The 13,766-nt window shown below is 35.1% G+C and overlaps 1 protein-coding gene across 1 annotated transcript in view; it reads right to left on the bottom strand.

Moving 5' to 3' along the window:
- The window catches only part of sgll (sugarlethal), a 29,096-nt gene extending 16,277 nt beyond the window's left edge, over window positions 1–12,819 (bottom strand). The window contains exons 1-3 of the mRNA XM_081741485.1: window positions 12,503–12,819; window positions 6,954–7,110; window positions 3,744–3,843 (exon numbers count right to left, since the gene is read on the bottom strand). Coding sequence (XP_081597611.1) covers window positions 3,744–3,843; window positions 6,954–7,110; window positions 12,503–12,590 — 345 coding nt within the window. The 5' untranslated portion in view covers window positions 12,591–12,819. The remainder of the gene's footprint in view (window positions 1–3,743; window positions 3,844–6,953; window positions 7,111–12,502) is intronic.
- Between the last annotated feature and the right edge of the window lie 947 nt (window positions 12,820–13,766).

The raw sequence follows: 13,766 nt of genomic DNA on the forward strand, positions 1-13,766 counted from the left end.
ATCAATCATAGATTTGAAACTTTATATAGGCGAAACAAAAATTTCCAGAGACAAGATATTTTACGAGAGGCGACATTAGTGACATTTGCAATTTTCAGAGTCATTAGATTAGGAAACAGGGTTCCTGTGGAAATTTCACCATGATACTCTGACCGTCGCCCCTCGATTTCTAGCTGTGGGTACACGTGAATACAGAGATGTAAAAAGGAAATTATCAGCATGAAACATCTCAAGCAACGAATCCTTGAGGCTACATATGCAGCCTTCCCCTAGCTAGCGTGCACGTCTTTAGTGCATATGGTCCCGGATTCGATTCTCGGGGAAGAGCATGAAAATTTGAACGCATTACAATGGTTCAGATTCTATCTTAAACTGCAGGTCTACGTCCCATACAGCCTCAGTATTGAAAAGAGACGCTAAACTTTTAACAAATGAACAATCGAGGCTTATGCACACATAACACCTGAGTTTAATCAAGATAATGTTTGGAACGCTTATACATACGTTTCCGGGGGAAAAAATGAAATATTTAAGTTTTACGTCCCACGGTTGTGCCAGCTAGGCTAAAGGAGATGGTGATGAGAAATGAATGAAACAGTGGAATGAAAAAGTGGGAGGAAACGGGAGAACCCAAGAAAACCCACGTACACCGTGTTTGTCTACCACAAAGCTCACTTGGCGCGAGTAGGGATCGAACCAGGAACCTCATGCACCAGAGGTGAACACTATATCACTGAGCCATAGCGGCCCCTCACATACGTTTTCGGATAAATGACAAGTCATATGAAGCATACGTTGGGATCCTCGTGCCATTTGTACAAGCTAGGATGAAAGGAGATGTACTGCGCAGAGAGTCCACTAAGTGTCCCTACATGGATCACACTTAATAAGGAATGTGTTAGCCTCGTTGTTATTATCAGTCATTCTTATTGCATATCCTTTAGTAAGTAGTGAAGTGCTTTCTAAGAAAATACCAGTAAAATCCAAACGTGTCAAGATGAACTTTTAAACTGTTACAAAAAGTGAAAATGTGATTTCATGTAAAACTAATCTGATCTTATGATTTTCTCAAGTCGTTTATTTTGTTATGAGAAGAAATTTCGTGTTTCTGGATGCAGTAATCAAGGAAGTCGTCGAAACCTCATTCTAAATTTCACTTCGCAGATGAATGGTCAACTGAATCTGAAATACCGGTCACTTAACCTATCCAGTTAACAAGTAGATATTTAAAAGAATGAAAATACCAATATATGACACTTTTGGCCTCCCTTATTTACGAGAGTGATAGAGACCTATACCACCCTCTTCTTGTGAACATTTATTGGGTCTCTAATATACCTCTAAGATAAACCTTGAATCTTCAGTGTTTTGTTTATTATACAGGATGTCGCGGAGCCGATTTCCACATTTGGAAGTTGGATATTGCATGGCGCGAGATCTCAGGGTGGGTTGCAGGTAGGGAATCAGAAGAGGATGGGGTACGGGATGTCATTTCATAAGAACGCAATAACAATTATGAACACTGTTGAAGCTTGAACAATGTGTTTTCTGTGTTCGTACTTATTACGAAACGAAGTCTGTTATTAAAGTGCAGCGACTGTTCAGACATTTCATTGAAGGTGACAGTGTTCAAAATTAATTGTATCTGTTCTGCCCAATATTTAACTTTCAAATGTGTCAGGAGGAAAGTTTCCCCTCGTCCCAGGACCTGATTTTTACATGTGAAACTTGAATATTGAGCACGTGCAATAGCTTGGAGTGGTTTGCGGGTATAGGATGGGAAGTAGATAAGATATCATTTCATAAGAATACTAACAGTTCGTTTGTTTTCAATTTCAATTAAAGTAGTTATGATTAAAAGTAGTAGCTCAGCAACCAAATCAATTATATTACTAGGTTTGTAATAAAATCACAAATTGTATTAAACAGAAATTGCCGTAGTGAGCGTGTATTTCAACAGTATAAAACCACGTTAATATTTCTATTAAATTGATTTATTGAAGCCTGCTTCTTAAATTGTTTTAAAATTGGAATTTGAGATAATTTGACCAACGAATTATACAGAGTTGTATATGTAATTTTTATATTATGATTTCTTTACTGTGACCGAAGAATAATATTAGTTTTTCATTGGAAGGACCTTTGAAACAATGTTACCTAACAATGAAATGTCTTAACACTGAACACTCCCTGCACTTTAATAACAGACTTCATAACCTGACAGTGTGTATTCATATTCTTGTCGTGTGATATTCTTCTATATATACTCACTTGTTCGAGTTCTAATAAATTTCTTTTTAATAATTAATTCTATGATTGATATTGTAAGTGCATATAATCAATTTCAGTTGTTTAATACATTGTTTTTAATTTAACGTCCCTTGTCAACACCAAGGCAACATGAGACGTTGATCTACAAATTAACTAGAGATTCGAAACATATAAACCCCGCATAGAAATCGAACCCAGTCTCCTTTTTCGAAGGCGCATTTGGTAACTATAGGTACGGAGAGCTCAAAGAGTCAATTTAGTGATAGAAGACAGATCTCATTTGCTTATCCATCTCTAGTTTAACGTGTTGTAGTTACATCCTTTAGAATGCAGATATTTAGTGACGAACTAACAGGGGGGAAGGGCAAACGGGCCTTGTGTGCCGGATTGGAGGGCACTAAACTGGGCAAATATTTATTTTCACTATAAGGCAAGGAAAGGAGTTTTAGCAAACTAAAGATCATAAAAAATTACGTAAGAAACATAACAGAACAACAACGACTCACCAACCTTAGTATAATATCCCTAGAGCATAACCTAGCCTCAAAGCTATCTTTTGAGGACATTGTAAAAACCTTTGCAGCCAAAAGAGCCCACAAAGTTAAATTTTAGTTCCAGCTTTTTGTGTTTTCATTTAACTTACATCGATTTAAGAGATTTATGAAGTATCCGAGTATAATACTCGGGACAATAGCTTGACTGTTTGTTATAATTAAATATTCTATTCTAAAGCAACATACTGCTGATTCATTCTACACATATCCACATCCCGATATAATTCCAAAAACATTGAGATTTGCAGTTATTATGATAATACTATAATAATATGTCAAGCATGCTACTCTTAGATTATTTGGCAATCAAATACTAATTAGTTTGGTGTTTTAACTTGTACTAAAAATTAAATTACGTACTGCAATTTTAAAATCAAGCTTTATTACTTGAAGAAAAAATAGAAAAGGGGAATTACTGTGTGATGCCAATATTAGGTGTAGACGGAGAGCGTGTTGGTTTGGTTAGGAGGGGAGGGGCGCTACGGCGAATTCTTGCCCCGTACGACAACACGTCTAGTTGCGTCGCTGCAGATATTGATAAAGTAAGTTAATGAAATGATTAGTAGAAGTCTAGCTTTCAACGTCTGAAATGTACCACAGAAGCTGATACCAAAGTTGTAATTAATATGAATGTTGCAAGTTTAAGAATTCGTTTCATGGATTGATCTCTGCTAAGTAAATTAAAGATGAGGCTCTCTACGTAAGTTAAGATCAAGAACAGTAAGAACCGTAAGAAACACTACACAACACATAATCAAACACATAGCACAATTACCCTTATTAGAATTAATATTCCCATGAGAACATTGATATTGTTTTTAAGAAGCATATTACAACAGTAAGAAAACCTTTTTAGTATGTTTAAAACACACATATATTAAAAGGAACATCAAAAGAATGAAACGGAACTACACTCACTAGCTCACGTCCCTTCCTACTGCCATAATTTGTATAAAATTTAAATCCATCTTTTCCATAGCCCTTCAGAAGGACCATTCGACCTGACGGCCAGCCGTCTCTGTACAGTAAGAAAATATGTTAAATAATACAGGTACTAACACCTCCATGCATAAAACGAAACAGAAGAACAAGTGCAAACATGCAAAGAACATCGCAATTTATAAGAACTACTATGATTAAATGTAAAGATTTCAAGGTTAAATAGTAATTATTACTATATTAAGAGAAAATTAGAAGGAAAATATTACGAAATTTCATTTCATATACTACATTACTGGGAAACTGCAAGCACTACCAAAGAGTTATTAATAATATACTTCCAGAATATAATTCGAAACTGTACATTTAACAATTGCACAAACTCATGTGTTATTGCAGGGTTATTCAAAAAGAATGGCGCAAAACGAAAAGTTATTTATTTTGTACTCAACAAACATACAAAACTGATCGGAAGAAAGAAAAGATGGTTATAACTTTTGTGGAAAATGCAAGTGTTGGCTATGAGCATCATGGGTAGCACGGCAGATGGATCTTTCCCACTGTCTCTCGCAAAGTTTCTGGTCGACCAGAACGTTTCATGTATCATATACATCCAGTGGATTCAAGCTTCTGCACTCAGCCTGAAATGCAGTTCCTATGTGGCGCTTGTTTCTTTTATGGAAATGTCTTTCGCACTGTAACGACAGATCCTATTCCATCACACAATATGCACGCTCTACCTTCGTGGTCGCCATTTGTATAAGCTATTTACACAACTAACACCTCTAGTGGCTTTGATGTCAGCTACAAACAACCTACCTTTCTTCTTTCCGACCAATTTTGCGTTTGGATGTCCTTTCAGTACGAAATAAATGCGCTTTAGTTTTGCATAATTCTTTTTTCTTTTTGAATAACCTGTATTAACTTAACATGCACTTACAACGTGTCCTAAGAATCCTGAAAGGAGTTTTATAGTCCTAATATAATTTCGGTAACTAATCTTGTTGCCTTTGATTCCTCGAGGACTGGTTTTGGCTTCGACTTTTCATGTATTTTTACATTTTATTCAACTTACTGCTTGAAACACGTGTAAACATTATCACTGTCGATCGTTTTCATATTAGTACCTCTAAGTTGTGGGTTAATGCGCAAATGATCACCGAGAACTAATTGCTGATTTTAATGTTTCCTGTGAAAAGAGGTGAACAAAATGCATAAATATTTGTTAAGTCAAAGATGTTCATTAGCGTCTAGCAGTCGAAGGCAACAGGATTAGTTGCTGAAATCAAACTTACAACAATCCTATAGCAATCCGATTAAGATTCCAGGGCATATAAGAGATGAGAGTTGGTTAATGTTAACAAAATGTGCCACATTGTTTCTGTATATTATTGGTAATTATTCTTGTATGATTAGTTATTATTATCACTATTATTACAGGTACGAAGTTATGTATTATGTATTTATAAAACGCATGGAATACATTTTTAAGTACTAAAAGACAGTGCCTTTCGAACGTCCTCTTGTCTCAGCAAACCAACTTAATTTTCGGGAGCTCGAGCTGCAACAGTTTGGTTTAAATTACAAGTGGGTACGAAATATGTGATAATTATTAGGCAGAAGAGAAAGGAAGCTCGTTTACTTCATTGCCTCAATTTAGAGCCCGAAAGCTGTACAGACATCATGAACTAAATTGAAATTATTGACCTTGTATCCGTGAAAAATCAACTTTATTTTTTGTTTCAGTAATCTCTACTTGAATTGATACGCCAGACTCATTGTGTATCTTCTCATTCTGTGACTGTCCCGGAAAGTTGGACAGTTGTTTTCACGGATAAAAAACAGTAGTTTCAATTTGTAAATTATGTATCCCATAGTGCCCATTAGTAAATATCATGAAATACTCTATCTCCGATATCCATTGCTGCATTCGTGTTATATTACGTGGATGAACTGTTGCCAAGATGTTGTTACCAACTGTTAGTTAAAGGTTAACAAATGAATTGATATGTGATTTATTAGTAAAAATATTTGATATTTTGTTAATAACTAATTATTGGACTGAAATACATGTATTTTAATGATAATTATTAATATAACTGCATCTCCTCCCAGACCTGTTTTCTTTATGTATTGTTATTTTATGTGATACAATTCATAGGTATTTTCTATTTACGATTTTTAATAATGAAATTTCGGACACTGGAAACTGCTTTTATTTTCTTGCAAATGACTTGAAATACCAGAATTCGAGGTGTTGATATCTTTGAAATTCCGTATATAGTCTTGGCTCCAATTTTTATATTCCTATTAGTCATACCAATTTTAATATTTCTATTAGTCATACCAATTTAGTCAAAACTTACTCGACCTATAACTAAGGATAAGTGTAATTTTGGAATGTAAAAATAGGAACAAAAGTATTGGCCCATTTCTGTAAGTATTCTTCATAAAAATACTATGAATATAAAAAAAATGCCTTTCTTTAGTGCGTTTTATTTATTCTATATCAAATATTTCAAGCTCTAATGCTCCTGAGATCCTCCTCAATACAACTAGCCTCAATGAAGACGAGACGAAGACCTGAGGGCAATTAGAGGTTGAAATATTCAAAATACAATAAATAAAACCCACTAGAAGGATTATATATATATATATATTCGGAGAACGTACAATCAACAATAAAACTTTAGTATTTTTAAACTTTACCACATTAACCACTAACGAAGAAAGAAATCGCAAAAATTAGTTTAAACAGGTAGATATAGTCATGTAATATTAGCAACTGGGATCTTTGTGGCGAGGTTCTACAATCCTGCTCTCCTGAAAAGACACAGCGTGATGAAGAAGGATTGCTGTGTGTAAGATGATATTTCGTTACGATTTTTCCAAGCCAGCAACATAGGATACATATCCCGTGATTCGTAATTTTCGTGTTGTACAAGACTACGAATCAAAAATGTATGTTGGTCATTTCTCTAAGCTAGTCATTTATTGTAGAACCAAGTGATCACCTTAGGTTTAACTGTACTATTATCAAGGCATATAAACGAACTCTAAAATTACAGCATGTGGTTGAAAGTTATTCATCTTTTACTTCTGTTATTAACTAAGCGTGGTAATTAGCGAAAATCTAACTCTAATACAGTACATGACGAAGAGAACTATGAGATATTCTACTGTATTTACTTTGTTGACGTAGACAGGCACATTGCATTCGGCTCTTCAATGTCCGTAAGTTGGCACGCTTCTTCAAACCATGCTTTGAACTGCATGATTGGTTCTTTTGCCACCAAGTCAGATTCTGTAAATGCCTCTCTGCTGCTCTTGTATTTGATTCGCATACCTGAAATTACAAATCGAGTTTCACTTAAAATGAATTCATCAAAATACCTGTTCCTTATCTGAGGTAAATAATTACAAGAGAAATATCTATCTTACCAATATTTTCATATCCCATTTCTGAATCGCAATCTTAAGCAACGTAACTCGCAGCATGTGGTACTTCACGGTACTGCGATATCTTCAAGTTTTTCAGGTGACAAGTAGATTATTTTCCATTGACTAGGGCAGTAGATAGTAACGAGAGCACAAGCAGTTTACTTATTGTCGTGTTTTTCCTAGAAATTTTCTTCCAAAATTAAGATAAATTCAACTGGGAGTGCACGTCACTCTTATGCTGGACAGTTCTTAAGCATATAATATCCCAGTGCACTCCGCACTCCCCTCTCATTTTGATTTTGATGTAGATTCTAGAGGGCCGGGGGAATTCCATCTATAAATCGAGATAAAACAAAAACAACACCTACCTGCTACCCCCTACAATATATTTAAATTTAGGATATCAGGCTGAGTCGATTGCTCAAATTCGTGTCAATACATTACGTTGTGACTTATAATACTACCGAAACTTTGTTTGTTTGTTTGTTTATTGGGGAAATTCACCACATTCCCATAGAATATTTCAAACACACACACACACACACAAAAAAAAAAGCCAAATATATCATTGCAAGTGTTAAAGCAAATGAATAAACAAGTCCCAAAACGAATTTCTTCAGTTGTCAAGTGTGTGATTTAAACAATAAATAAATCCTCGGACTTTAAGGAACATCTGCTAGAATTATTTATGACAGTTTTGATATGAAAACTAGTCTTGCCTTTATTGTAAGCGAAAGCGAGTGTTTTATCGTTCAAAAAGTGGAAAGATGCAGATATTTAATATTGAAGGTAAAAGCAAGAAAGAAGCTTGTTTTATGGATTGCAACTTAGTATTGAATCTTGTAATAATCTTTATTGCCATCTATTCTTAGCAGGTGTGCATGCATTTTCTTATCACTAATAGCAGAACAGACACAAGAAAAGTGAATTCTAAGTTTCCAGGTGCATCTTTTAAGAATAGGCTGTGAATTGATAATTTAAATCCCCTTCATTGTTCAATGGGTCAGAGATAAATCGATTTTATTTACACAAACTGACAATAAATACATTAAAGTATTTTAACTTCATAATATACACAGTAAATTATAGGTTGTCATGTATGAGTATTGGAAAAGAACGCAATATTCTTCCGTAACAATGAGGGTCTTTGAGTAAGGTTTCAATATTGGAGAAGAAAACTTAACACAATATAATGGATCATGTAAAATTGCCTAAAATAGATTTTTGGTTTGATTAAGTTTAATGTCCCATACTTACGCCTGCTACGCTAAAGAAGACGTGGACCTAATGATTATAGTGGAATCCGAATCATTTTGGTCGTTCAACTAATATGCACTAGTTTATATCATTTTTTCTAATATACATCCAAACAATCCCTTTGGTATTCTCTGCTCGTCAGTACTATTGAACATGTGTTTCATCGACATCCAGTCTATTCCATCGCACTTCGAAATAGGTATAATTTGTAGCATGCTGCTATTCCATTTTTCACTACAGCCATTTCACTTTAATTAATGATTTCTCTCACCAGGCTCAAGATCTGATTGGTATAGTGGCTATTGTACATCAAGTGACTACTACTGCAGTAGTTAAAACCCAGCAAGTACTCCAACGACCGCGTTTCATAACAGAAATCTAACTCGCAGTTTTTACATGTTCCTGTCGGTGAGAGAACTCTCAACTCTGAAGTGAAAACAGATATGTAAACTTTGGTTACGGAAATGGATTTAGGAGTAAGTTCCAGTGCTATTTGATACCCCACATGAGCTCCCTTACCATTTATCATATTTGGCCGCGATTCAATATGGCGATCATGCACTGGAAGTACTCCCACATATAGATGCTCTATCTCGGTTTACAATACTGAAGTCAGATCTACCAAAAGCTTTTTCATTTTGTGCCAAAAGGGTATTCTTGGACATTGCCTATTGAATTTCAAGATGGCGCCAGTGTAGCAGCTCAACGAAGCATTTGCGCATCGAGTGACTATTACTACGTTACTTAGCAACTCGAACTGAATCTTGTCAGTAATTTTCACCAAAATTCAACTCTCACGGTTTATGGACCTTCCTCGTTAGTAACTACATTTTCCTAAGCTTAATTCATTTCCTCTGAAACATTGTATTTTTTTTTTTTTTTTTAATCTGATTTTGGCCCCCAAATCCAAAATTATTCCATATGGATTCAGATCTGGTCTTTCCACGATTAAGGCCGCGGAAAATATAGTATCACACATATTAGATAGTTTTGGAAATAATTTTATAATCCAGAAGGTATAACGTTGTTGGCTTCCCGCTCTTGGACCTGCTCGTCACTGGGGGTGTGGCAGGAGGGTAGCCAATCACCACTAACCGTCTACTGCGCTCAGCGAGCCACCAGTAACCAAGTTGGCCACTCCCTATAAACGTCACAACTTTTCGCAGGAAGCCACCGACGTTATACCTTCCGTACTATAATACGTGTGCAACATTGATAGATCTAAGTAAAGTAATCGATACAGTGTTACATCATATATTGGTTGAAAAATTATATTATTATGGTATTCGGTGAACTGAGTTTTCATTAATTCCTATCTTAGTAACATACGTTAATCTGTCCGTATTATTAAAGATCTAAATTTTTGGATGTAACAGCAGGGGTGCCACAGGGAAATGTGTTTAGGACATTTACTTTTTCTTATCTATATAAATGATTTCCCAAGTTTTCTACCTTGTAAATATGTATTATATGCTGACGACACAACTCTTCTAAGTACAGATAAGAGTTTAGTGAGTGTTAAAACTAAAAGCAATGAAACGCTGGAAATGTTACCTATACGGTTAAGCACAACAAACTTTATATAAATGAATCTAAAACAGAGACTATATATTTTTTTCTTAGTAACCATATGACTGAGGTAGATATGCACCATTCCGTAAAGCCAGTGGGAATCCATCTAAATCCGAAATTAAACTGGAGTGTACATACTGAAAAATTAATCAGGAAATTGTTTAGAGTGCTATTTTTACTACGTAAACTGGAAACAACAGTTACAGAAATATTGCTTCTTGCAGCATTCTATGCCTTTTTTTTGATTCTCATCTACACTATGGCATAATATTATGGGGTAACTCACCTCGTGCCCAGACCGTCTTTAAATGCTAGAAGAAAGCCATAAGAACAATAAAAAGTTTTAACTGATAGTGTATCGTGTATACAATATTTTAAGGAGTTATAAATTATGACAAATTCCCTCTATATATATTTGTTATATGTTGTTATTTGTCTTGTGTTTCTTAAAGAAAATGAGAACAGTTTAGGTTATCGTGACACTATTCATGAAATGAAAAGAAATCTTTAAGTTTTACGTCCCATGCATATGCCGGTTAGGCTAAAGGAAACGGTGATGATGAGAAATGAATGAAATGGCGGAATGAAGAAATTGGGAGGAAACGGGAACTCCGAGCAAACCCACGCACACAGTATTTGTCCACCACAAAGTTCACTTGGCGCGTGCGACAATATTCATTCATACAATATCAGAGATAATGATGACTCCTCATATTAGGCTAAGTATAACACAAAGAAGTTATAAGTATACAGGTATGAAACTACACAATACATTGCCAGTGTATATACGAATGTGTGATAATGATTTCAAAAAACATTGTAAATCTTTTCTTGTAAATAATTCTATTTATAGTATCGACGAATTTGAAGGAAAGTATAAATTGTACCCACCCTTTTTCTTTCTCTGTATATACTTGTTTATATGTTGATGCTGTGTATTGCAACAAATGATGTTTAATGACAATAAATATTCTATTCTATTCCAATTCGTACTACGGTGTAGATTTACTATACGGATCCCTAGATTTGTAAAATTTACAGAAGAAAATTCGGTAAATGTTTGGCAGACGGGGTCCAGAAGTACATAAAAACTGGAAAATTTACGGGAGAAATGGAAGATGCAAGTACTTAGGCTTAACATAACCTAACCAAATCTAACCTAAAGCAAACTAAACTATCTTGAACTAACCTTAACTAACCTAGTATTAATAGAAATAAGCGAAATTCCATCATTTTTTCGAAAATTATGCCGGACTCCTACACTAATATAATCTAACATAAACTAGCTTAACCTAACCGAAAATAATCTAACCTAACCTAATATGAACATAAAGTAAACTATCGAAATTGCAACACTTTTTAGAAGAAAATAGCTGAACCCTTTCTGCTAAACATTGTCCGAAATTTCTAATAATATTTTAATAGAGTAATGTGTAAGTAATGGAAATATGGTGTGCACTTATCTCTGAGATGCGTATTTACATGGAAATATAGAAATGAAAGTCGAAGATGGTATGCATCGATTCTCCATAGGGTAATTACAGATGAATGTGCAGTTTGTGAAATGTTTATAATAAATTACAACAAATATTATATTAAAGTAGTTTTAAGCGATCGAAGTAGTTCGTGCTTCTACGTCCGACACGAATTAGTACGTAAAAAAGTGAAAATGAAGTGTAACATTGTACACAAACATTCACGTTCAGGCAGCCATGATGCACAATGTATATATTGATTGAAAGTGAATCAGGTTATAAGAAAGTCAAGAGTTAAAAAGCGGAACCATTGAATTCTTGGTGTCGTGGTACGTATACACTTGAAGATTATTCATTGTGTCCATTTCCGGAGCCGGTGATCAGTGAAATAATGCATAAGTATCAGTGGAAATTGAGCAGAAAATTGGAACTTCGTATATTGGGAGAGAGAAAACGTTGTCTAAATTGAGATAAGGTAGGAAAAAACCGAGCCCTGCGGGGCTTCTAACCCCTTCCGTCGCTCAGCTTTGTGCACTTAGCATTGGTGCTTCTTAATGGCCACCTTATTTTGTGTAAATTCTGAAAAAGGTAAAAATCAACGAGCCACGCAGGGTAAACATCCTCGCTCGTTGCGCTATGTTTTGTTAAGATAGCATTCGTGCTTTTTAGTGGCACCGAGTACAGGTTGGTTTGAGATTTTGGAGAAGCCCTCTTAAAGTTAACCTGCAGCGAAGAACGCAAGTGCACACCTCAAAAGTGATTCATGAAGATACAAAAAGTGAATGCAAAGAGAAAGAAGTAAGTCTTTCATGTATTTGTGTATGGATCCCTATAGTAAATGTGCACGCGAACAGTAAACTACATACGCAATGTTCAACATTGTAACATACCCTAGCAGTTTCGAACTATAATTAATAAAAGCACTTATTACTATAGAATTCAAGTGCCAAATCAATATGAATTCTACGACAATGATTCAGTAGCCTGATTTACCTCCAATATCCACTGCCATTGTTTCCTGATAGTAGGAACAATAAAACTTAAAGTATCGAAAAACTATACTGGTCTCTCTATGTTTCATAAACAAGCCTGATTTAGCTTTCCTCCTTACTTTAATACAAAGTTATAAAGTTATTGCTGATATTTACAACCAGCAACCTGTCACGTTGTTTACACACAGTAGAAAGATAGTATTTACGATATTTGTTTTAGGAAAATATGTTGCAATAACCAAACACTATTTTACATAACAAATGATAATACGCGCGGCAAACAATTGCAAAATGGAACAGCTGATTCACAGAATGACAGTCTAATTTCTTCTTCTTCTTAGTTTACATCTCCAGGCATAGAGAAATCATTTGAGCAGTTTCTAGATAGTATCAAGTCGCCTCCTAACAGCGAAATTCATAAGTAAAGTTCAGTGTCCGTGCAGTTTTACTATACGGATTCATAGTATAAGTAGTAGTAGAAGTAGGAGTAGGAACGGGTTAGAAGCCCCGCAGGGTTTCGTTAGGGTCTGTTCTCGACAAAATGTGCAAATTAAAGACTTCCCTACATTTTTCCGCGCATTTTTCAATCTGTGGATCTGTATAGTAAAACTGCACCGTTTCCCAATAAGTATGGATATAAAAATATGTCTATCAAAGTAAATTCAAAATAATCTTTAAATATATTTTTTTTCTTACTTGATCCCAATTACATTTATCTTTTCATATTCCTTCTCGGTATTCCTCTTGGTGCCCCCAGGTTGAGAACCCCGGTATAAAGCGTATAGTAAATTAATAAAAGTATGAGAAATGTAGAGTTATTTCAATTATTCTATTGAGGCAACTTTGTAAAATGAGATTTTCCATTCCAAAACATTCTCAGGATTTTTCCAAGGGACAGGAGACCAACACATAAGTGAAGTTGTGAATATACACACACACAGACTTCAAGAAAATAATGGGGGGGGGGGCAAAACAATAAATAAATAAATAAATAAATCATTATATTCAGCCGTTTTCTATCAACTGCTTGATGAAGGCCCCCTCCCCCGGATCAGCTCCGCTGGGAAATTCACGACGTAAGTCAAATTTGCCTAAAGGCATTAAAACAGATTCAAGTCCAAAATTTCGGAACTTCACTGCAAGTTTGCGTTCCACATTGACCTTCACTTAACATATAAGTGCTGCCAGAGTGTTGGTTGAAGCTTCAGTGCTCTATTAAACACAGTTTTCAAAATGGCGTTTCCTATCGAATAAGAAGGCTGTTC

This window comes from Thermobia domestica, chromosome 15 (assembly GCF_964235325.1).
Source record: "Thermobia domestica chromosome 15, izTheDome1.hap1.1, whole genome shotgun sequence".
NCBI classification, from domain to species: Eukaryota; Metazoa; Arthropoda; class Insecta; order Zygentoma; family Lepismatidae; genus Thermobia; species Thermobia domestica.